This window comes from Lepidochelys kempii, chromosome 4 (assembly GCF_965140285.1).
Source record: "Lepidochelys kempii isolate rLepKem1 chromosome 4, rLepKem1.hap1, whole genome shotgun sequence".
Classification (NCBI taxonomy): Eukaryota; Metazoa; Chordata; order Testudines; family Cheloniidae; genus Lepidochelys; species Lepidochelys kempii.
Window position 1 is genome coordinate 124,238,072 of NC_136383.1, and position 22,610 is coordinate 124,260,681.

At 40.9% G+C, this 22,610-nt stretch overlaps 1 protein-coding gene across 3 annotated transcripts in view; it reads right to left on the minus strand.

The window, feature by feature from the left end:
- Positions 1 to 22,610, minus strand: part of FGFR3 (fibroblast growth factor receptor 3) — a 74,202-nt gene that overhangs the window by 41,086 nt on the left and 10,506 nt on the right. For all 3 annotated transcript variants that reach the window (XM_073342754.2, XM_073342752.2, XM_073342753.2), the window contains one exon: positions 2,693 to 2,956. In XM_073342754.2, coding sequence (XP_073198855.1) covers positions 2,693 to 2,956 — 264 coding nt within the window. The remainder of the gene's footprint in view (positions 1 to 2,692; positions 2,957 to 22,610) is intronic.

Genomic DNA, 22,610 nt, shown 5'->3' on the forward strand with positions numbered 1-22,610 from the left:
TTTATTAAACGGAAATTTTAAACACGCATGTCTATAAGTTTAAAGGACCTACTTTTGCTCAGTTACAGAGTAAACTCCAGTTTGTTACTACCAATACCAGGGTAACTGAGTAATTATGCCACATAATCTTAGCGAACAAATATTTAGATATCTAAGGAATTCTAACTAACCCTGGTGTTACTTTTAAAATGCAGGAATGTAAACCCCACTCTCAGATTACAGTCTCACTCTTGGAGTTGAACGCTAAGCAATCAGTAGTAATTATGAAGAAACATAAGCGAATATAACAGGAGCCACTAGTGCCACCCAATGCAAAGGCTTCAAAGTTTAAAACAAACATGGCTGACAGCTAAAACTGAAACTCCCAGCAGCACTTTGGTTGTAATGACACTGAGCTAACAGAATCAAAGATGCATAATGTTGGCAGAATGGTGGTTCAGGTTACTCACTTGCTCTCAAGCGGTTATTAGCTATTATTAGCCAAGAAGAAAAACACAGGGGCTTAAACTTTTAAAAGCACAAGATTATCAGTCTTTCCACTATTAAAAACAATTTCTCACTTTACCACTTTTTGGTCTGACAGCTGTTTCACTTGAGCGTATAGCCAGCTGCCCTTTCCTGCCTCCGTTGCCCCTTGAACTCAAAAGCATTTTAATGACACTTAAAAAAAAAAAAAAAGATACAAACATTTCTAAACAACCTGAAGTTCCCTATTCCCAATAATCGCACCTAGTTAAAGAAAATCTTTCAAGAGCCAAATACTTCTTTAACCATTTAATTGATATGACCCTGAAATGTTCACAGTGATCTCCAATAATGTTCAATTACAATCAGATGTTTGTCAAGATTAAGATTTTTCCTTAAACAATTTGGATTTTATTATTTGTACAATGTTCCAGCTATGGTGAGAAACCCCCTGTGATCAGAAGTGGGTGCCTCCATTTTTGAGTGTCCAATTTGAGACACCCAGGCCAATATCTTCAAAAGGTATTTTTGGTACCTAAATACCTTGGAGGATCTGGGCCCAGGGCCTAGTTTACTGAAATGCTTAGCACTCAACTCCAAAGGAAGTAAACGGAGATAGGTTCAAAGTGCCCATAGGTGACTCAAAATCCGTAGATACTTTGAAAACCAGGCCTTAATCCAGGGGTTCTCAAACTGGGGGTCATGACCCCTTATAGGGTTGTACGGTTATTACATGGAGGGTCGCAAGATGTTACCTCCACTCCCAGACGTTGCTTTGCCTCCAGCATTTATAATGGTGTTAAATATAAAAAATGTGTTTTTAATTTATAAAATTAAAATTTTATAGTGAGTGGGTCACACTCAGAGGCTTGCTGTATGAATAGAGGTCACCAATACAAAAGTTTGAGAACCAATGCCTTAATCTATTTAATCAGGATTATTATCAACTAATGACACTGATGTTTATCCAACCACCTGTCCAGCAGTTTTCAATAATGATGGGTGTTCTTAGCTAATTATCTACTAATTACTTGTCAGAAACAGAGACATTCTGGCACCTTAGAGTTCAGTAATCTATGTTTGGAGCAGTTTATGGTTGTGCAGCCCTAATTATCTTAATTATGCTAAAAAGGTTAGGCAAATGACAGGAGCTGTTTCATTGACACATATTTGTTTGAAAGTTTTGATATGTTCCGTTTAACGCCACTGAAAACCAGGAGCCCATTTCCACTAGAATGAGAAGGGGAACATTGCACATATTTGGGGCACATACTCTGGATGTCAACACACAGACTCCACATGAAGCTGTCAAGTTGAAACCAACTGGTGTGAGGAAATGAGGGTGCCCAAGAGAAATGTTATGAAGAACCCTTAGCGGGAAGGGCAAAACAGTCCATCACAACACCACAAAGCAGATGGAAGTAGCAGCTAATGACAGAGGGATGAATAGGGCCAAGGGAGTAAGATGTACATTTTTAACAGTGAGAGTAATTAAGTGCTGGAACAATTTACAGGGGGTTGCAGTGGATTCTCCATCACTGGCAAGTTCTAAAATCAAGATTGGATGTTTTTCTAAAAGGTCTGCTCTTGGAATTATTTTGGGGAAGTTCTATGACCTGTACTATACAGGAGGTAAGATTAGATTATTTCAATGTCCCTTCTGACTTTAGAATCTGTGAAAGTCCGTGTTTCCACCCTGTGTGCCAACACTAGTGCAAAGAAGTAGTATGCAATAATAAATTTAATGCCCTAAGATTCCCAAATAGATTGTGTACAAAAATGATATTTCTAAAATGGATCCGCAAAATTATGTCATGTGGTTAGGGAGGAAGTACTGTCTATCAGCTAGAACTGTGGATTAGTAGTCAGGACTCCCGAGTTCTATTTCTCAGTGAGCCTCAGTTTACCCATCCATAAAATACCTCAAAGGGATGTGTATCATTTATGGTACTTTACCAAGTGCTGTGAATTAAACATCTATAAGCATTCAGGGGGATTTTGGTTTCAATCTGTATAACAGCATTTTCAAAGCTCCCATGATATGAATCTCTAGACTAACATGCATTACGGAAAAGTGGTTTCTACTTCTGTCTACTTTGACTTTGCTAGAAATTGAGAGTTCATGTAGAAGCCCGCAGAATACAGAGAACAAATGGCAGCTATGTTGGCCATCTGTAGAAACAAGAATAAAAAACAAAACAAAAAAAATCTGCATTACAGCACTCACCTGTTACTCTGACTGTAAAGTTACCCAGAACCTCACTGGAATGCCGTGGCTTGCAACTGTACAGCCCAGAGTCCTCATATGACACATTAATTATCTTCAACAGTTTTTGTCCAATATGTGTTCTGTTGGTAGGTGCAATCCCAATGCCATCTTTGAACCAGAAAACTGACATGGAAGAGCCCTGGGTGTTACAGGAAAGTTCAATGGTATCTCCACTTCCAAACACCAATTCCTCCAGAAAGGCAGTCTCGCTCCCCAGATATTCTGTGACGGAGAAGAAAAATAAATAACTAAATAACGCAGGGATCAAACAGTGATCAAAGAGCCTGGCTTGACTGATGACAACAGCCATGGCACTTGTATCCTTGCTAATCTCATGCACCTAGAAGCCAAGAGATGAAACCTGCGGAAATACCATCAATTGGTGACAATCAGTGGTTTACCTTAGTCAGATAACAGCATTCAGCACCATACAGGTGCTGTTTAGATCGAGTACAGGCAGTCCTTGGACTTACGACACAATTGGTTCCTGAAAATCGAGCCATAAGTCGAAAATGTCATAACTCGAATTTCCCATAGGAACCATCTTGGATCGAGCATCGTAAAGTCAAAACACTATGACGATTTATAAACGTCCTAAGTGCCTTTTGTCGTAACTCGAACGTCATAAAGCCGAGGGCTGCTGGTACTTTAACAGCAGCTCACTTAGAGGTACTGATGGCACTAAATCCTGCTTGCTTTACTCACTGTGAGTAGGGTCAAGGAAGTGAATGAAATTCAAGCAAAGCTGCAGTACGAAAACAGTAGGTGCTGTCAGTAAAATAAATGATTTTGGAATTAGTGCCACCAGGTTTACAACTTGTTCCCTAGAGCCTCACATTACAACATGCCACGGGTCAACAGGACTGAAGCAGGACTAGGCAGGATTGGGCCTTTTGTTTTTGGGTTGTTTTTTTTTTTTTTGCAGTTGTGTCAGCATTACCCCTACAAAGCCCTCTCTCTTTTTGAGGTTTGTAATTGAGCTACAGACATTTTCTGTAAGCTGAAGCTCACTACATTAGGCATCAGGCCTGGGGCCGTTTCTCTTTCTTCAATTAAACAAAATGTTATTTTGGCCAATTTTATTTTTTTATTTTATTTTATTTTATTTTAAAGAAAAGACAAATAGTTCATGAGGGAGGATGATTTTGGCTCCCTTATTTGTGTATTTTATGGCAAATGGATAACCCAAGGTTAATATCTAGGGTGAAATCCTGGCCTTTGAGAAGTCAATGTCAAAGCTCCCACAGACTGCAAGGGGGCAAGACTTCATCCCTTAGGCTAATGTATTATCTTTCACTTCAAAACACTTTATAAACCACTATGCTTAACTGGGAAGGGGAAACATGGGGGTCATCTCTACAATAAGTTATCTAAGTTCTGCTGCTGCTGTTCTCCTCTGCCCAGAGCTTCCCATTCCTGCGGCTTGTCAGAATTAAACTCTGCCCTGCCCTCCTCCTGATCCCCCAGCAAGCAGGAAGGCAAAAAGAAAGAAAAAAAAATCACTAGAATCACAGTCATGCACACACAGCGCCATTGTACAGCCTGGTTTCTGGCAGGGCCAAGGAGGCTGTCTCCACTCCTTCTTGAGGCAGGAAAAAGCTAGAAAAATGGCCAAAATGTGGGATAGCCTACAAAATGCAGTGGAGTCATAACCGCATATGATGCTGCATGCTGGGTGGGCTGGGGCAAACTAATAAGTCCCTGACTTGAAGGGCTCATGGTCCAGAGTCCAAATCCTAGTCCCCTGAGAGTCGCTGCACAGATTTCAATGGGGATACTCACGTGACTGAGGATTTGGCCCTTCCCGTGGTCATACTTTACAATGTAGAACACACACAGACTTGCATATGGTTAGTACCACTGGAATGTTTCATGGAACTCATGGACCTTAATGGAGACTTTGTTTCAGAAATATGAGGTGGTGTGATGGTGCCCACAGAATGGGTGAAGACGACTCCAGGAGAGAAGGCTGGGCAGAGCACAAGGGGCGGGAAGAGTTTTAAAAGTTAACTGATCCATTCAGTAGCTCTGAAATAGCCACTGCATTCAAAATGGAGCAGAATTTTATCTATCCAGCCAGCCAGGAGCTGCACAGACAAAACAACCCTAAGGCTGGACACAAAGCCCCAGGCATCTATATTCAATCATGATGTTCCAAAACACAAGAGCTCGTAGCAACAATGCTGCAGCACATTGGGCACTTACTGTAGTAGAAATCTGCCGTGTTTAGTTTTATATGAGATGGTGACAAAAGAAAAGAAGTTTAAAGCCTTGATGTTTCTCATAGGTAAGCTGTTTGTTTAACTTCCATCAATTTTAACAACAGTTATACATACACATTGAGACTGCAATTCCAGGGTCTGATTTTGCACTGGCATTGATTTTACTCTGGTGTAACTATTTACTTCAACAGAGTTACTCCCAGTTTACACCAATTAATGAGAATAATCAGTAAACTGCCACTCAACCTCAAGGTGAAACACTGGTCCTGCTGATGTCAATTGCAACACTTCCACTGACTTCAATGGAATCAGGATTTCACCCTCCATCATTCGAAGATGGGTCCAAACCTATGATTCAAATACACCTTAAATTTAGCTCAGCTTCAGATCCTTGTCCAGATCGGAGGAAGTTCAGGTCTGGATTTGTAACTGGACATCAGTGGATCAGATCCTCAGCTAGTGTGCTCAATGTAGCGAAACCAGTTGACACTAGCTGAAGTTCTGGGCCTCTATCTTTAGGTTGTCCTGTGGCAATTAAGCGTTAGGATTAAAGCTGGTCAAAAAATTTGCCTCCCCTGGATATTTTTCATTTTCAGTGGAAATTTGAATATCAAAATATTTCAGCCATAAACTTGAATACTTAAATTTTTAAGTGCTGCTCAGTTGTTTTATGGAAGTTGTAGGTCAGCTGCCTCACATTCCCATTCTTCTCTATAGGCTTCATGCTCAGACGACATACCCATGATGCACAATGGCCTCCGCTCTTGGAGCGGGAGATGGTGCATCATGTGAGCCCCTGGCCATGGGCCCTCATGGGAGAGGTCATCTGGCCAGGAGCCTGGCCCACAGAGGAAAATATGAACATGAAGCAGCTGAACTCGAATCCCCAAGAGGCACTGCAGCAACGTTCACACGCTGAAATATTTCAGTTTTCAAGTGTTCATTTTTTTGATGAAAAAAACCTAAGTTTCTGGAGAAGGCACATACTTTGCATGAAAAATTCCATTTTGTCAAAAACCCAGTTTCCCACTGAACAACAGTTTTGAGGAAAACTCCTCATGGACATCAGACCTGCGAGACCCCTGGGCAGAACACAGCTGAGGAGAGGAACCACCACTATGGTGTTTTCCATTTTAACTATGAATTTCCTTGGTTTTGCTGGTTTGCACCACAACCCGAGTATTACTTCAATAGTGCTAACTTCTGGCCTGCAATGTAAGGACCCCATATATAGCTTCACACTTGCAAGCCTGAGTACTGTTCTTTGTCTATTGACCTTGATGGAAGTTCTTGCTAATTTAATCCATTAGAAAACAAACTCCATGCAGTTGCACAATTCATCCATATAAAATACTCGGTTTTACCCAAGTTGTTTGCCAAGTGATCAAGACTTGTATATTTTGGCGTTTATATCATAAATTCACCAAACAGGAACAAGCCCAGACTAAATGCAAACTGCACTGAATGGAACAGCCATTTAAAAAAAAGCTTCCCTTTTAAAGTGATAATGAAACTGTTTCATGACAAAGCGACAAACTATTTTTACAAAAGCCATTTTGGGGTTACTGTAATAAAGGACACATTTACTCTAGGCTCTGGACTGGCAACAGCTGGGGTCTGAGGTCTCTGCTATGGCCACAGCACCGTCATCTGTCATTTCTGACTGCTTTGTTTTGATGAGGGTTGTTAGGAAGGTACCTTGCCCTTCCCCCCTATAGTGCTGCCTGACTGGTTCTCAACTGAGTTACTTAGCTGTATCTATCTATATATATACACATTTTAATCCGCATAGAGAATGGAAAATAGACAGGTCTGTTTTTCTAGGCTTCTTTTCTAGTTTGTTCATAGTCTCTGTCAATCTCACTTGGGTGAAAATTCCTTCCCAACCCCAAATATGGTCATCAGTTACACCCTGAGCATGTGGGCAACACTACCAACCAGACACTTGGCAAAGAATTCTTTGTAGTAACTCAGGCCTCCCTATCTAGTTCCATCATTAGAGATATTTACTACTGGCGGTCACAAATAGGCTACATGTCATTGTAGGCAGTTTCTCTGGTCTTCTCTCCTGTGATATGCCTAGCACAACTTTGGGAACTGTCAAAATAATCATTAGTTTCATATCTGGGCTCTCTAGTCTTGCAACATCTGTTACTATTGTTATTTATTTGTACTATGGTAGAGCCTAGAGGTTCCAATAGTGACTGCAACCTGACATAGTAAGAGTGACAACCCCTGCCACAAAGAGCTTACAATTGAAACAAGAAAAGACAAGCGTGGGAGACTGGAAGCATTTCACAGACGAGACACTGAGGCACAGCTAGGTTTAGCGTGCGGGTGCTGGGAGGTGTTGGTAGCTGATGATATACAGGAGGTCAGACTGAATAGATGATCTGGTGGTCTCGTCTGGCCTTAAACTACAACTCTCAGCGTGACTTGCCCAAGGTCAAAGGGGAAGTTTATGGGCAAAGCCAGAAAATGAATTCAGATCCCCTTAGTCCCAGTCCAGTGCTTTAACCACAAGACCACCCTCACTCCAAAGAGAATAGCATTTTCAATTACCTTTCTTTCAAAAACTTTCATGAACTATTTCTATTACAATTAGGTCATAAAACTCCTCCCCACCCCCAATAGAAAAAAAACTTAATTTGGGACCTAAATGACCTAACAGTGTGTCTTCAAAATCCACAGACAGTTACAAACAAATACTTTCAGAGGTATAAATTATCACAAGGGTTATGGGAGCTTATTATGTCACTTACCAACCGTGCTAGAATTAATGAGTATGAAGCTTTAATAGGTTCTTATAAGGAGGAGGTAATTTAGGTTTTGGACTCCCATGATATGACTAAAATTCAACCATTTATTAGTTTATCCAAAGCACTAATGAGCAGAGAATTACCAAGAGGCCCTTCTAACGAAGATCAGCTCTTGTAGTAATGCATGTCACTGCTAGAAAGACCTTGTAGCAAACTTGTTGGAGAAAAGATACCATTTTCAGACTGGTGATAATTAAAAAAAGATTTGCTACAAGAGCTAATAAAGAAATGTCTTCTACAATAAAAAGCAACTGGCTCAGCTCTTTCAAATGACTGTGTGCGCGTTCATTTATAAGATACTTCATATCTCCCTGTTTGCTTGGCTCATCCATAGCAATAATTCCCTTTCGGTGTGGTTTTTAGTTCCAGTGTTTAAGTGTGCTAGTATTTCCATCAGATGTCTACTCCTCTTAGGCATCAAAACTCATTTTGGGATGAACCTGAAACCAATTTTTTTTTAAACTCCTGCAGCTGTTTTTAAACTGCAGCAGTACAGTTAGAGTTGTGTCTCTCTCACTCTCTATGTCTCCCTCTCTCTATCATGCAGCTAACCCTCTGAACCCTACAATGATGTTTTACAGGGTCATTTTACAGTTCCTCTGTAACAAGGGACTAAATGATTCTGCTATTTTACTTTTAAATGGAGGATATTTTATTCTTTGAAAACTGGGCAGGTAACATGCAAGATTTTAATAAGCACCGTGGTAATTACACTGTATCGATCCCTTGCTTCATTTTAATTCTACAGACAAACGCCATACTACATAATTCAGCAACTATATTTTATCATGCAAAATCTGTTGTGACAACAGATTAAGTAGGAACATGGGAGTAAAATACAGTGTCAGACCATCTGCCTACTGAGAGTGGCGTCCTGTTTCCAGAGGATTACACTCATATAGTACTTGGCCAACAGTGTGAAGCCAGAAGTAAGGAAATGCGTTTGTATATACTTAGATGGCCCATATCTTCACAGAATCTCATCACCCCAAAACTAGCAATGAATTTAACCTCACCACACCCCCGTGAGGTAAGGAAGTATTATCCCTATTTTACAGGCAGAGAAACTAAGGCACAGAGAGATTAAATAATTTCCCCAGGGTCGTACAGGAAGCCTAAGGCAGAGATGGGATTAGAAGACAGACCCCTTGCATCTCAGCCCAGTTCCTTACCCACCAGACCATCCTTCCTTTGTTGGGTAATCAGTTTATTCCATCAGACTTGAGATTTGACTTCCCTTCTCTTAGGTGACTTCCATACAAGGGTTAATAGGGGGTCATAATTATCTGCCCACAGCACTCACTAACTCAATATAGAACTTCTATGTGGCAAAATATCCAGGTACCATAGGACACACTTTTAGCCTTCACATCAAACATCTTTGCTTCCCTCATTAAACGTCTACTTGTGAATCAGGCTGGAGGCAATTTCTGTTCTAGAAGACACAGGCATGGTGAGTTCTACCATTCCCTGTGTTTTTTCTCGTTATACTGACTGAAAGCTATTCTTGTCTTAGGGGGAAAGCTACATAGGTTGAAATTAATTTATTTCTGCTGAAACTCCACTGAAGTCAATGAGTCACATTATGAAATTATCGGCCCTCTTATCATTTGCACCTCCTTTCTAGTTAAGGTGGACGTATTTCCTATTGCACATGAAGCCTCACACAAAAAGATAGTCACTCCACAATCTTATCAAAGTGTTTGATTAATTTGGTATTGTGAAAAACACACTTTGTTACCTGCAGGGGAGCTAACCTGCTCCACCCACCTTTCACCTAGAATACAACCCATGCAAGGTATGCTCGCCTGTGGAAGTTAATTTATGATCACTCCATGGGAAATTGAGCTCAAAATTATACAGATGACTCTGTGGAGCAATGAGAACACAGCTCTGAGGCCCACTCAACCCTCTGAGTCACAGCAGACTTTGCCTGGGGGTGACAGAGCTGATATAGCCAGCTCCTCTGCCTTCCCCAGCATATAGGGCCTGTAAGGGTGGTTCCAGGAAGGGGACATGGCCAGAGCACCACCATTTTCGCCTTCCTCTGTAGCATGGGGCATGGGTCACTTGCTGGAGGATTCTCTGCTCCTTGAGGTCTTCAAACTACAATTTGAGGACTTCAATAGCACAGATATAGGTGTGAGGTCTTTTTTAGGAGTGGTGGGTGAAGTTCTGTGGCCTGCATTGTGCAGGAGGTCAGACTAGATGATCATAATGGTCCCTTCTGACCTAAATATCTATGAATCTATGAATCTATGTTCTAGCCATCCCCAGCTGGCAGTTGGTCCTGTGAGGGCCATAACCCTACCAAAAAAATTTAGAGCAGCTCTGGCCAGCTCCAGGATCAGGAAGTCTCAAATAGCTCTTACTGTCTCCTCACCCATCTAAGGGCAGAAGCTAATAGACACAACTGAGCACTGAGTCCATTGGTCCAGATTCCAGTTCCAATCTCCCGGCAGAGGAAGTCAGGAGTAACTCCATGAAGTCAAGGAAGTTACAGTATCGTAAAAATCAGAGTCAGAGAGAACAGAACTCAGCAAACTCTTGTGCTACCTGATTGTGCTCCTGCTATTCTTCCTTCCTCCTCCTATTATAAACCCCCTCTCTACCTGCATACGTTAAGCTCTAGCCACACTCCCCAATACAAGGGCATCCAAGGTTCTCATCAATCACAGATACATAGCGACATGAACACTGCATTGCCATGTTAGCGTGGAAATACTAAATGATTATGTTTCTAAGTGGGTGAGTAAAGTGTGTTAGGTATGTCACAGAACATGGAAAAGAAACAGATCCTGAACCAAGCAGCTCCCAATCTACATCCAGACATCACATTAAAATTGGTAACACAGAAACAGAGGGGAGGTGGAAAGGAGAGCAACGGGTTACAATTAAGATTGTGGGAATGCTTGTTTATAAAGCACATTTTGTCAGTAAAGATAAGGTCAAGGGAATGACCCTTGCAGTGAGTGGGGGAGTTGATCCAGGGCAGTAAACATCAAATGTTGATGAAATGTCACCAAACACTGTCAGGCTATCATGATGAAATTATTCTGCAGTGCTCTCCAACTTTACATAACACAAAATTCCATCCCCCCTGCCCCCGCCCCTTTTTGGCTGCTGTGATCCCAACAACTCCAGTCCTTTTGCAATGCTCCCCGCACTTGAGGGCAATGTGGCTCAGCTAGACATTGCCCTGAGATATTTATACTGATTTCCAGAGATCACATTACATAGATTTGGTATTATAATGCCAATGAAGCAGTAGTGTCTTGTTGAAGATGCCATTACAGACTTAATATAATGGTTACATAAATGTGCCAACATGTGTTAGGAATCAAATGAGCAGCGTTGTCGGGCAAAACCAATTTTGTTGCTTTCTGTGTAAGATCTTTGACAAAAGGGGGGAAAAAGTCAATGAACAGTTCTCAACCTTCATGGATCATTTTTCCACAGTATCAGGCTGTAACCAGTGATGGCGCAAAAAACCAGTGTCTTTCCTTTCAGATAACAATGCCATCTGGGATGTTTCACTAGGTAGGTGTCTGCATTAGCTTCTTTGGAAGAAACAAAGATCAGTAATTGTTCAGGAGTTCAGAGACTACTAGGGCAAAAAAAAATATCTGCTTCTTTAATAACAAAAGGGTGCCATCTCTCAGTACTATTCTGCAATCTATTTTAAACCTTTAAAAACAAGACTCAGATCAGATGAAAGATGACAAATTCTTCAAAGGACAAAAGGCCAAAATTCACAAAATTGGTTGCCTAAGTTATGCACCTAAATCCAGGTATGTGGTCTGATTTTCACAGGCAACAAGAATAGGGATTGGGGTTGCCCAACATTCCTGAAAATCACAGACATCTACAATAGAACACTGAAGCGGCCTGATTCACAGAAGCAATGAGCACCCAGCTGCCTGACTGAAGTCAACAGGAACTCCTGGGTGCTCCACATTGTTGAAAAATCAGGTCATCTGTATAGGTGCCTAAACAGCAATCTAGAGGCCTGACTTTAAGGTCACATGTTTAAAAACTTTATTTCCTAGTCTTCTGAAGAAGCAATTTAATCTTTCAGCAGTAGTTTGTGTTTTTTTGTTTTTAAAAAGCTTTAAATGGATTTCAAAATAACAATGAGAACCACTGCAGTATAAAACAGTTTATCACTATGGGAGCCTCCATACTCTGGAACTGTTATTGGTCTACGTTTCTTCCTAAGAAGATAATGTTCTTTTACTAAAAAAAAGCAAATAGATTAACTGCCATCATATGACCACAACCGTAGGAAGAAAAATGTTAGTCCTCTTAGTAAAGACTTAATTAAAAAAAACAAACAACATTAAATGTAATTAAAAATGATAAGCAGATTTTGTTTTGTTTGTATATTGTTTTCTTTATAAACTCGGATTGATGGGAAAAATCATTAGCGTTTGGATTGGATACAGTCATACTGACTTTGAAGGGCTTCTAGGATGGAAAAGCAGATGTTACAAATCTGCCTCATCTATTGAGCCACTGTTGACTCTCTGTTGTGCAAATCCTAATTTACATCTGCATGAAAGGTTTCAGAGATTAAGTGGCATTCAAGGAGTAATATTAACTTTTCTCCTTCCCTCCAATCCTCCTTTGAATGGATTTACTACTAGCAATTAGCTTTCTGTTTCATCAACCAAGTAGAAAACAGGATTCATCAGGATTCTACAGTATTTTGTTTTTAATGGAGTGTTTTCTTAAATCACCTAATTGATATACCGAGTCAGAAGAAGAAATAAAGTAACACATATAAAATAGTTACAGACATACTCAGCTCAGATTTACTTTCCTTTCTCATAAGGTAGTAAATCAAACATGTCTCATTATACTAAACTAGATACATCTAACAAATTGGGAATATTTAAAATCTACCCTTAGACACAGGATTTCGATGGCTATTGCGTGTCCAGAATTGAGGGCAGGATTTGGGATCTGTGTTTTTCTCTTAAAAGCAGTGGGGCACAGTGACTGGCGACGTCTTCTTAAAATCTGGTGCACTATATAGCTCAAACGTGTTTGCATTTGTTTCACAATGTGGGGATCCTCAAACAGAACTTAAATGAAAAAGGCAATGACCAACTTTGATTTTATCCCAATAATGATTGAGAAGCATTTTCTAAAAAGAGATCTGAAGTATCCTCGACTTATTAATCAACAGTCCTAAAGGGTCATACTGTAAACGAGAAGAATATGGCAGAGACACTTGCACGTTTGCATAGCAAACGCACAGGATGTTGTGAGGTGCCCACATTTTACCTGAATTGGGACTGCAGACATAGTTGCTCAAAACAGCCATGGAAACTACAAGCCCCAGAATGCAATGCACCGCCTCGATCCAAGACGACGACTGTTGGACCAAGATGGAGCGCTACATACTGGGACCTGTAGCTCTCATGGATTGAAACTCCCTATTAAAGATGAGGGAATAGAGACCTACATTTTAGAACTCTTTGGGCCATGTTTGACTTGCAGGCTATGTTTTAGGCTGCATTTTAATACATTCCAAAGTTGGCTAACAGCTGGTGGCAACACATGCGTAGCACATTCTGGAGCTCTCCTCAAGATCTGAGCCGTTTACGGGGGGAAGCTAGACTGGCAAAGTGACAAGGAGGAACAAGACTGAATATCCTGCTGCACCTGAGAGAAGCTACTGACAGGCAGGCTGAATTGTATAAATACAAGAAAAAGCAGCAACCAGCCTCCTGCCCTCACAATGTTTCAAGCATAAGGGGAAAGGAGGCTGCCCCTAACACAACGTTGCATGTATTGTTAGTATTTTGATTTGCTCTCCTTATACCCAAGGATCTCAGAAGGCCTTGCAACAATTGCTAGATTCAGCTTCTCAATATCCCTACAAAGTAGGTAAATATTAAACATACAACACAGATAGGGAAATTAGGGCACACGGTGGTTAAGGACTGGATCATGTTCCCACTGGAGTTAATGGATGTCTTGTCACTGATCTTTATGGGAGCAGGACACATACTTGTCACACCTCTGCAACAGGCTTCCTTCGTGACCTTTGACAAAACCTCAGCATCCCAACATCCAAACCTTGACCATAACCACAACATCCTTACTCCCTTTGCCGGACCAGCCCACACAGCTGGGCTGTTGCGAAGAGTACTGGCTAGGCTCTTGGGAAGCTTGCAACAAGATTCAGTCAATTAAGCAAACAAGTAGTACAAGAGCCGTAGGAGAAGGAGGGAAATGCAAGTTTTTTTTAACCTTGCTATAAAATCTTTCAAACATGTACATCATCATTATAAAGGCAAATATTGCAAAGATTTAAAGGCTGTTTTGGGGTATTTTTTATTGCTTTCCCTCCCTTAATTCCTCCACCTCCTTCCAAAACGGTTAATCTCCCGCATACTGAGACTTACCTAACTCAGAGAGGTGTTTTGACAATTAGTTAATGTCTACACGTGAGTGCTCCGGATGTGTCATGAGACAAACATTTAAACAGTGCAAAGTTCAGCAGGCCTGAATGGAGAAGTTTAGATTTAAGTTTTGTTTCTGAGGCAGTTACTGAAACAGCAAAGATTCATAGTTTCTTTTTCACTCCCAGCCAGGACCAGCCTGGGCATTTATTAGTGATGCTTTATGGAGTCTGCTTCGAGATCACATGGCATCAGAAAAATCTGCCATAAAGCCCCAACCTTTCCCCTTCAATTCACAGCTATGCAGATACCAAATCCCAGTTCCTCTGAGTTTCCTTGCACTTTTAATGTGCGCTCCTCTAATCTTCATTTAATACAGGCAGCTGGCTGTAAATACCCCAGAACAATGAGTTTAATCCTAAGCATCCTGAAAGCCCCCTGCACCAAAAACGAAGCGAAATAAAAAGAACAGCCTCCTCACAACAAGATGGAGAAATCCAAGCTATCCACTGGGCCAAAGGAGGAGAAAGACACAATGAGCTAAATTTTGCCTGGCTTGCTAATTAAAAACGGAAGCTACTACACTCTGGAGCCAATGTTTGGAGGTGGGGGAGTTTTCATTCTATTCAAAAATGGGCTTCCAACTGGGACCATATTCACCCAGCATTAATTGTCATTCCAACTACGAGTGTCCTAGTTTCAAAATGAAAACTACTCTCCAGTGCAGCTAATGAAAGCTAACACCAGTTTCAGTGCATTAAACAAAATGTATTGATTGAATTTTCCCACCCACTAAAACTTTAATAAGCATTAAACCTCAAAACTCCTGGCCCTGTTTCCTCACTCTACCTTCTCCTCCATATAAAGAGGGAAACTCCTCTACCTGGAGACTATGGTTTAGTGTTTGTAATTATGAAACTATCAATTGCCTTTAGTTCAGCAATTTTAAAAAATACCCTTTAAAAAACTCTCACAACACATATTAGGAGATGGTAAAGGTTTCTGGCACTTATTTTTATATATACTAGGAGTAAAGCAAAACCAAACAAAAAAATTGTCTTCCTGTAATGATATAAAATGGGCCCCTTCCATAGTTCCTTATTCTTAAGGATGAGCTCAGAGCAAGTGTCTTCACGGCTTAGACTCCTCTCTACTAGTTATATTTAATAGGGTAAAAAAATAAAATAAAATACATAATTTTGGTGTATTTTCATTGTATACTTAACAAAACTGAAGGCCAAACTTTGCAAGTTTAGGGGTCTAAGGCTAGGCATCTAAATCCCAATCTAAAATTAGTAGCCTGAGTTTATAAAGGTGCTGAATCCATTGAATTCAATGGAAGCTGTGTTTGCTCGACAGCTTTCAAAACCACACCAGTTATTTCAGTGCTAAGGGTGGATTTAGATGCCAGGCTTCCCAGTTTGAAAAGCTTGTCTGTAGTCTCCAATTTCCCCTTCTGTGGGGTTTTACTGAGTTTTATCCATTTTAACCTAAGACAGAAATCGTGGAGATGGGTTTTAAAAGCAGAGGCTGCAACATTCCATCTACTGCAAAACTTCGCTCTCATCCTTCAGCTTTAAAAAATGATGCTTTCTGACACTATATAAAAAGTGGGTGTTCAGAAGTTCTCTTATTTCTCTCTCTCTCTCAAAAAAAAAAATCAATAAAGGGAGCAGACAGCTCCAAATTCAGTGTTCTGTTAAATTGGCCTCTAGATTTTTTTCAGCTTGTTTGATCTTTTCTTTTACAAGAATTTCTATTTTCACCTTGCTGCACTCAAATGCCATGGTAATGTCTGTTCCATGTCTTTAGTAGGAAATACAGTCAGTTCTTTATTTTTCTTAAGTCCACAAAGTTATACAAAACAGACGTGGAAAACAAACCCTAAATTATCAGAACTTGGCGGCTTAAAAACTACATACATGCACACAAATCCGATCAAATGTAACATTTGATCATTTCCAGCAGCAGGGCATCAAGTTCAACAGAATTGATCTTTTAATGGTCTTGTGTAACCGTATCTATTACAATGGGTTTCTAACAGCACGTAATAAATTAAGAAAGAGTTCAAGGACGTCATGCGTGTCTCTGTTCCCACCCCTCGAAAAAACAAATTTTAACATTACCAAATCATTCTCTTTCAGAAATCAGTCCAAAATTCTGAAACAGATTCAGCTACAGAAATGCCAGATTCAATTTAACACTTCTGTTCCAAACTCCCTTAATAATTCTGTAAGGAAATGCACTTTCCAAGACTGGTCTTTTCTTGTGTCCTGGAATAAAATAGAAGTCTGTTTTGTTTCTGTAATCTACAGACATTTGTACACTGTTTTATATAACTTCTGAATATATTTACTAACTTCCTTAGGTAAAGATCCCTCCACACTTTCAGTCGCCTGCTTACCCTCTGTGATCTCCGGATTTTGACAACTTTCTCTTTCCTTCCCACTCTGAAGTTTTTCAAACCTTTCTCTATACCACCAAACCTCCCTTCCCACTCCCCCAAAATTGCTAGTTTTGAAAACACTCCTGTGTGACAGCTGAGAATGAACTCTCAGAGAACCTCTTTCCCCTCACCATTCAATTAGGAATGGACAAATTATTTGTATTAGGGCAGCACATAAACACTCCAACAAGAGATCAAGGCCTCATTGTACATACACACAGTAAGTGGCAGTCCTTGCCCTCCCAAAACTTACAATCTTATAGAGAAGACAAAGGGTGGGAGAAGGAAGTATCGTTGTCCCCATTTTAATGATAGGCCACTGAGGCACAGAGAGATTAAGCAATTTGCCCAACATCACAGGGAGTGTTTGGTAGAGCTGGATCTTCAGAGTCCCAAGGCAGTTCTTTAACCACAAAGGCCATTCTTGCCCTCTGACAACTGAATATAGACTATAACTATCTTTTGTTGATTGGGCCAAATCCCATGGCCCTTACCGAAGAAAAACCGTCTCTGACTTCAAGGTGATTTATCAGACTAAAAAAGACCAAAACAAAAACCAGCAGGCTTTGTCTGATGGATTGGTATACTGCATGTTTAGATATCACTACCAACTCCAAAGGCTTTCCACCAGATATTCACATATACCACCACTTATTGCTCACCCACGCTACAAATATAACTGAGAACACAGTTTCAGCATAGTCAGCATGTGTAGAGTGGAAGTGATTTAACTAAGCTAAAGCATTAGACGGTGAAAGACTGACCCAACTACCAGGACATAGTTAGGTCCCAGCCATGCTACAACTCTGGGGCCTGATCCTGCACTTCTGAAATCAACTGCAGCTTTACCATTGACCTCAGTAAGTACAGGATCAAAACCTGTAATTGTGTTATAGCTAGGTCAGGGGACAACTGCGTTGTCACCATGTTCCCTGACAATTATGTTTGTACCATACATGGGGACTTAGATGCAATCACTTGTGGGGTGGAATCCAACCTGCATACAACAGAACAGTAGCAAGAATGGACATTTTGTCCACGACAAAGAAATTGATTCTTTTCATATTTGCTTTCCTACTTGAACAACAGAAATAGAAGTTTCTGGTCACACTGAGGATTGTTTCTGGGTTTACAATGGCCTAAAAGAACATGCTGGGTTGTGATTTGGTCATATCTCTAAGCTGAGACATGTTGAGTCTTCTCATAACTTGGCTGGGAAAACCTACGGTACTGTATGGAATTGCATTAGTGGTTCAACGGATGGCCTTACAAATCCTTTCTGAACCAATGGTGCGTTTGCATGCTGCTGGAGACACTGTCTTTCCAATGAGATATAAAACTACGGTCCTGACCACCTGTGGTCTTGAACATGTGGAATGGCGCTTTGGCAGAGCTGTGCGTTAGCCTCAGCTGCCAAACTCTAGTCTGGTTAATGAAATTCTGCCCACCTAGTTTTGCCCAATTTCATATGGATACAGTATTCTTCTTCACTTTCTGTCCTTAACTATTGTGTGGTATTGCTCTGCATCGTTAAACGGCTGATACTTTTTCACCCCAAAGGTAGCTGCACTCAAGCAGTAGGTTGGCAAATTAATTCCTGTAAAGAGTGTAGGGACTTGTTTAATTCTACAGTAGGATTCTCCCCCTCCCCCAAGGAACAGTAAATTAAATATTTACACATTTTTGAGAATACCTAAAAAAAAAAGTTTCAGGCATTTTTGCCAGGACTAACACATTCCATCTTCTGTATTATCCTATTCTAAATGCCTCCTTGTAAGGAGGATTTGTGTTTCAGTCACACTGAAGTACTGGATCACATGGTATTATTTCAGATAGATAGTTCAATGTATTTTCTGGTATTATGGTACAGCCAGAAGCCTCAACCCAGATCAGAGCCCACTGTGCTAGGCACTCTACAAATGCATAGTTCGAAACAGTCCCTGCCCCAGCTGCTTTCAGTCCAAACAAAGATAACAAAAGGTAACCAAAAAGATGCATTATCTCCATTGTACAGATGGGGAACCGAGCCGTAGAGAGATCAAGTGACTTGCCTAAGGTCACACATGCAAACTGTGACACAGATGGGAACACAACCCAGGTCTCCCCTAAGCCCAGCTTCAGTGGCCTTAATCACAAAGGCCCAGATCCACAAAGGTATTTGAAATCAATGGAAAATTGCAGCCTAATTACCTTATGGATATGGACCTAAATATCCCTTCTCCAGAACACCAAACTACTGTATCAACCCCAATCCCTTTATTCAGGCACTGACGCCAACCTCAACAAGCTGTCTGTTCATATACAACTATCTACTCTGTAGTTTTCCACCCACGCATCCTTGCCTGAGTTGATCAAGTAGCCCATGACCTTCTCTTTCAAATTCCTTCTTAAGACCCACATCTACCACCATAACTATAAATAAAAGTGAGTCAAAGACTAATTTATTTCTTCACTAAATAATACACATGTTGAAGTCATAGTACAAATCAATAAACACATCCAGGGACTTAGTTTCATTTTCGTCTGAGTTGTGTGTGCATGTGGTTTAGCGGGGGGAAGATTTCAAAACACTTTTGGGGACAGAGGTTTTATGGCTGGGTTTCTTTTGGCTTCAGATCCAAATAATGGTGTTATTTAATTGAATCAGTAGCCAAAAGAAACGGCACTACAATCCTCCCCCCATCTTTGGTCTTTCTGGAGTCCCTATCTCCTTCTGCTGCCCCATCCACTTGACATGCCCCCCCACCCCGCCCTCCATCTGATAATGATTGCAGCAGCAATGGGGGAAGGAAGAGGCAGCCCTATGAGTGCTCCCCTCCCTGAAATGCATTTGGCCAGTGAATGGCTAAAGAGCTGAATAGAGGCAGAGTTGAGGCCCCTGCTCAGCATGGTCATTCTGCTCTTCCCCACCCAATAGAGCTTGTGAGCATCAGCTGCTAGATTCTGAAACTGCTGTCTTCCCAATGAGCTGCCTCTGAGCAACAACTGACTGAAGAGGGGCAAGCTCAGCTGAGACTGTAGCTGATTCACTTCGAAGAAGAGAAAATTGTAAAGGGATTTTATGAAGTACCTGCAAATGTAAACCCTGGTCAAGATATTCAAATCTAGAGGTCTCAGTGTGAGCTGGTGGACAGAGAACCAGATCAAGACTCAGAAGATCTGGGATCTACTCCTGACTCTGGCTTGCTGGGTGACCATGGGCACCTCCCTTCTCTGTGCCTCAGTTTCTGTAGCATGGTGATGATACTGACCTCCTTTGTAAAGTGCCTGGAGATCTACTGATGAAAAGTCCCAAATATTATTAATATTATTAAATATAGGCCTCTAACTCCAAGCTAAGCGGATCTGTGGATGCCGAGAAACTTTGAAAAAAAAATCCAGACACTTAATTTGGTGCTTAATTATAGATTTCAAGTGCCTAAAGTAAGGCACTTAATGAAAATTTTGACATTGATGTTTTAGGACTGACCTGGAACGACCACTTCACATTCAGCCATGATTCACCGGTTTCTCAGGACAAGCTGAAGGTGCCACAAGTACTCCTGTTCTTTTTGAGGACACAAACTAACACGGCTGCTACTCTGAAACCAGATATTTGTAGCAATTTTGTTTTGAAGGTTGGGGGGGCGGGGGAGAGAGGTTGGACAACATTTGCTAATTTTTACAAAACTTTTTTGCAATCACAGCAAATTTGCTCTTTTCCCTCTCTCACCTCTGGATTCTACCTCTGCAAAAGGGAACTAATGACATACATGCTGTGACGCCCAAGTGTATCTGTAGTGTGAAGCGCTATTAGGCCTGTTAGTGGGAGTTCTGGGCTTCCATCCCTGTGGCTCATTTCTCTAGGCCTCCAGGGAACCATCTCCACCACATTTTGCAAGAAACAGGCTCTCTGAGTTTTCAGTAAAAACACCTTTCATGAAAATCTGCTGTCTGGGCAGAAGGCGGGGGGGTGGGGGGGGAAGAGGAAGAACTATGTGCTCATGCATAACAAACTGGCAAAAAATATTGCATTCACTTTGTACAGTAAGTGTTCTCCCAGCTCAATAGCAAAGTTCTTTTTTATTTTTAACACAGCATTTATCAGCTAATTTATGCACCTTGAGCTATCGACTCCTCCCAATTACTCATTAATCCCCAGCCTCAGTGTATTAACATTACTATTTCAGTTGGGGAACTTTTCTTTAAAACTTTATTCTTCTTTCATGAAGTGCTAAAGGACAGTTGTTTACTGTCAAAAAGCATGTGTATTCCAAGGCAGAGAGAAATACGGTTTTTACCGGTTCTAAAGCAGAAACACCAGCTGCCAAAGGAAGATTAAAATATTTTCTTCTACCCCCCGCCCCCACCACAAAAAGCTTTATTCTTACAGACACAAATCACACAGATAGAAAGTGGATAGCGCTATGCCTAATTCCAGTTATTATTTTAATTAGAGACTGGGGTAATAAAGGATTTGTCTTTAGGTACACATGCGACTTATTTCTATTGGCTTTGTCCTTCCCCTTCATATTCTAGATTTAATCTCACGAGGTAAATTGCTCTGACCCAATGTGCTGATTCCTTATGGATTCAAGTACTGGTTAGTAACACCACATTTGCAATAGTAATCTGTTTATAAAAATCAGATTACCAACTACTTCAGGACTACTGCAATCTCCAAATAAATGGTTAAAATCCATGTTGGGAGAGGATTTCTAAGTCTCAGACTCCAAACTTAAAAAACCCAAAACAACACACCACAAAAAAAACCCAACAACAAAAAAAACCCAACTTTTCAGAAAACTCTCTTTGATACCCCATCAGCCTGTTTGTCTTCTAAACTCCGAGGAACTCTCCTTAGAGGGTACGCAATGTACCAGGCCTTCTCCATTGTACCACAGTTTATTCTAGCAGGAGGCACAGAGTGCCACCACATTTGCTGATCTTCTGTTCCTATGCAAATTGCTACAGTATTTTTCACACTCCAAGTTCTGGAGAGGCTGGCCTCCTGCCTTCCAGTACGTGGACTGCCAGAGAGCAGTCTGAGCCCCACCTCAATTACAGACCCCTGTGGTGGATTATTAACACTTTCCCTGTTGTTTTGTGCTAACTTCAAATCACAGCAGAGGGTACTAATGCCATGCGACATTGATATGATGGAAACACACTGACATGAGAATCTTGCTAATATGACACTGACTGACATTCCTCTGATCCTGTCTCTCTCTCTCAGACTTCAAACCAAGAGTTACTGTAGGTCAAAACAATATTTGTGGCTTTGTCAGAATACTTTGCTTCAGCAGATTCAAACTGCAAGTAGTTATGGGGGCTGTGTCAAATCTAGATAAGAATTATAAAAATAAACAAACAAATACAGCCACAGGCAAATCACAAGAATTCTTTCCCAATATTAAGGCACATTTCTGGAGAAACTGGAGTTTATGGAAGACCAAGGATCAATACTAAACTCTAAAAGCAGACAGAAAAAAAAAAAAGGCACAAAAAACAAAACGCACGCACAACACACAGCTGGCTAGTATTATAAACTAATTTTTTTTCTGCTTGGTACAATGTTTGGATCATTAGAATCCTTTCCAAACAATCCCTGCTTATGCTAAATAGCTGCTCATACTATAATCTGTTAAAAGCTTGAGCCTGTTTTCTTTGAAAGTCAATGGGCATTTTCAGATGCAGAATTCAATGGGCACAGAATCAGGCCCATGTTTGTGTTTTACCAGGCAGGACCTACAAGCTGGCAATACAGAAAGCTTCAAAAACACCCCATGGAACAAGCTGACAAAACTTGCCTCTGACAGAGCTGTAGAGGCTCCACAACCAAATGTCAAGAGTATTGTAAAAAAACACTATAGAGCTCCTCAGTTCATAGTCAGCCAAATCCTGAGATCCTTACTTTGGGACCAGCCTTGTCCCGTAGTTCTGCTCAGCGAGAGGGCCCTCTACATGCTGCAATCGCCCTTCCGCATGAAAAAGTGT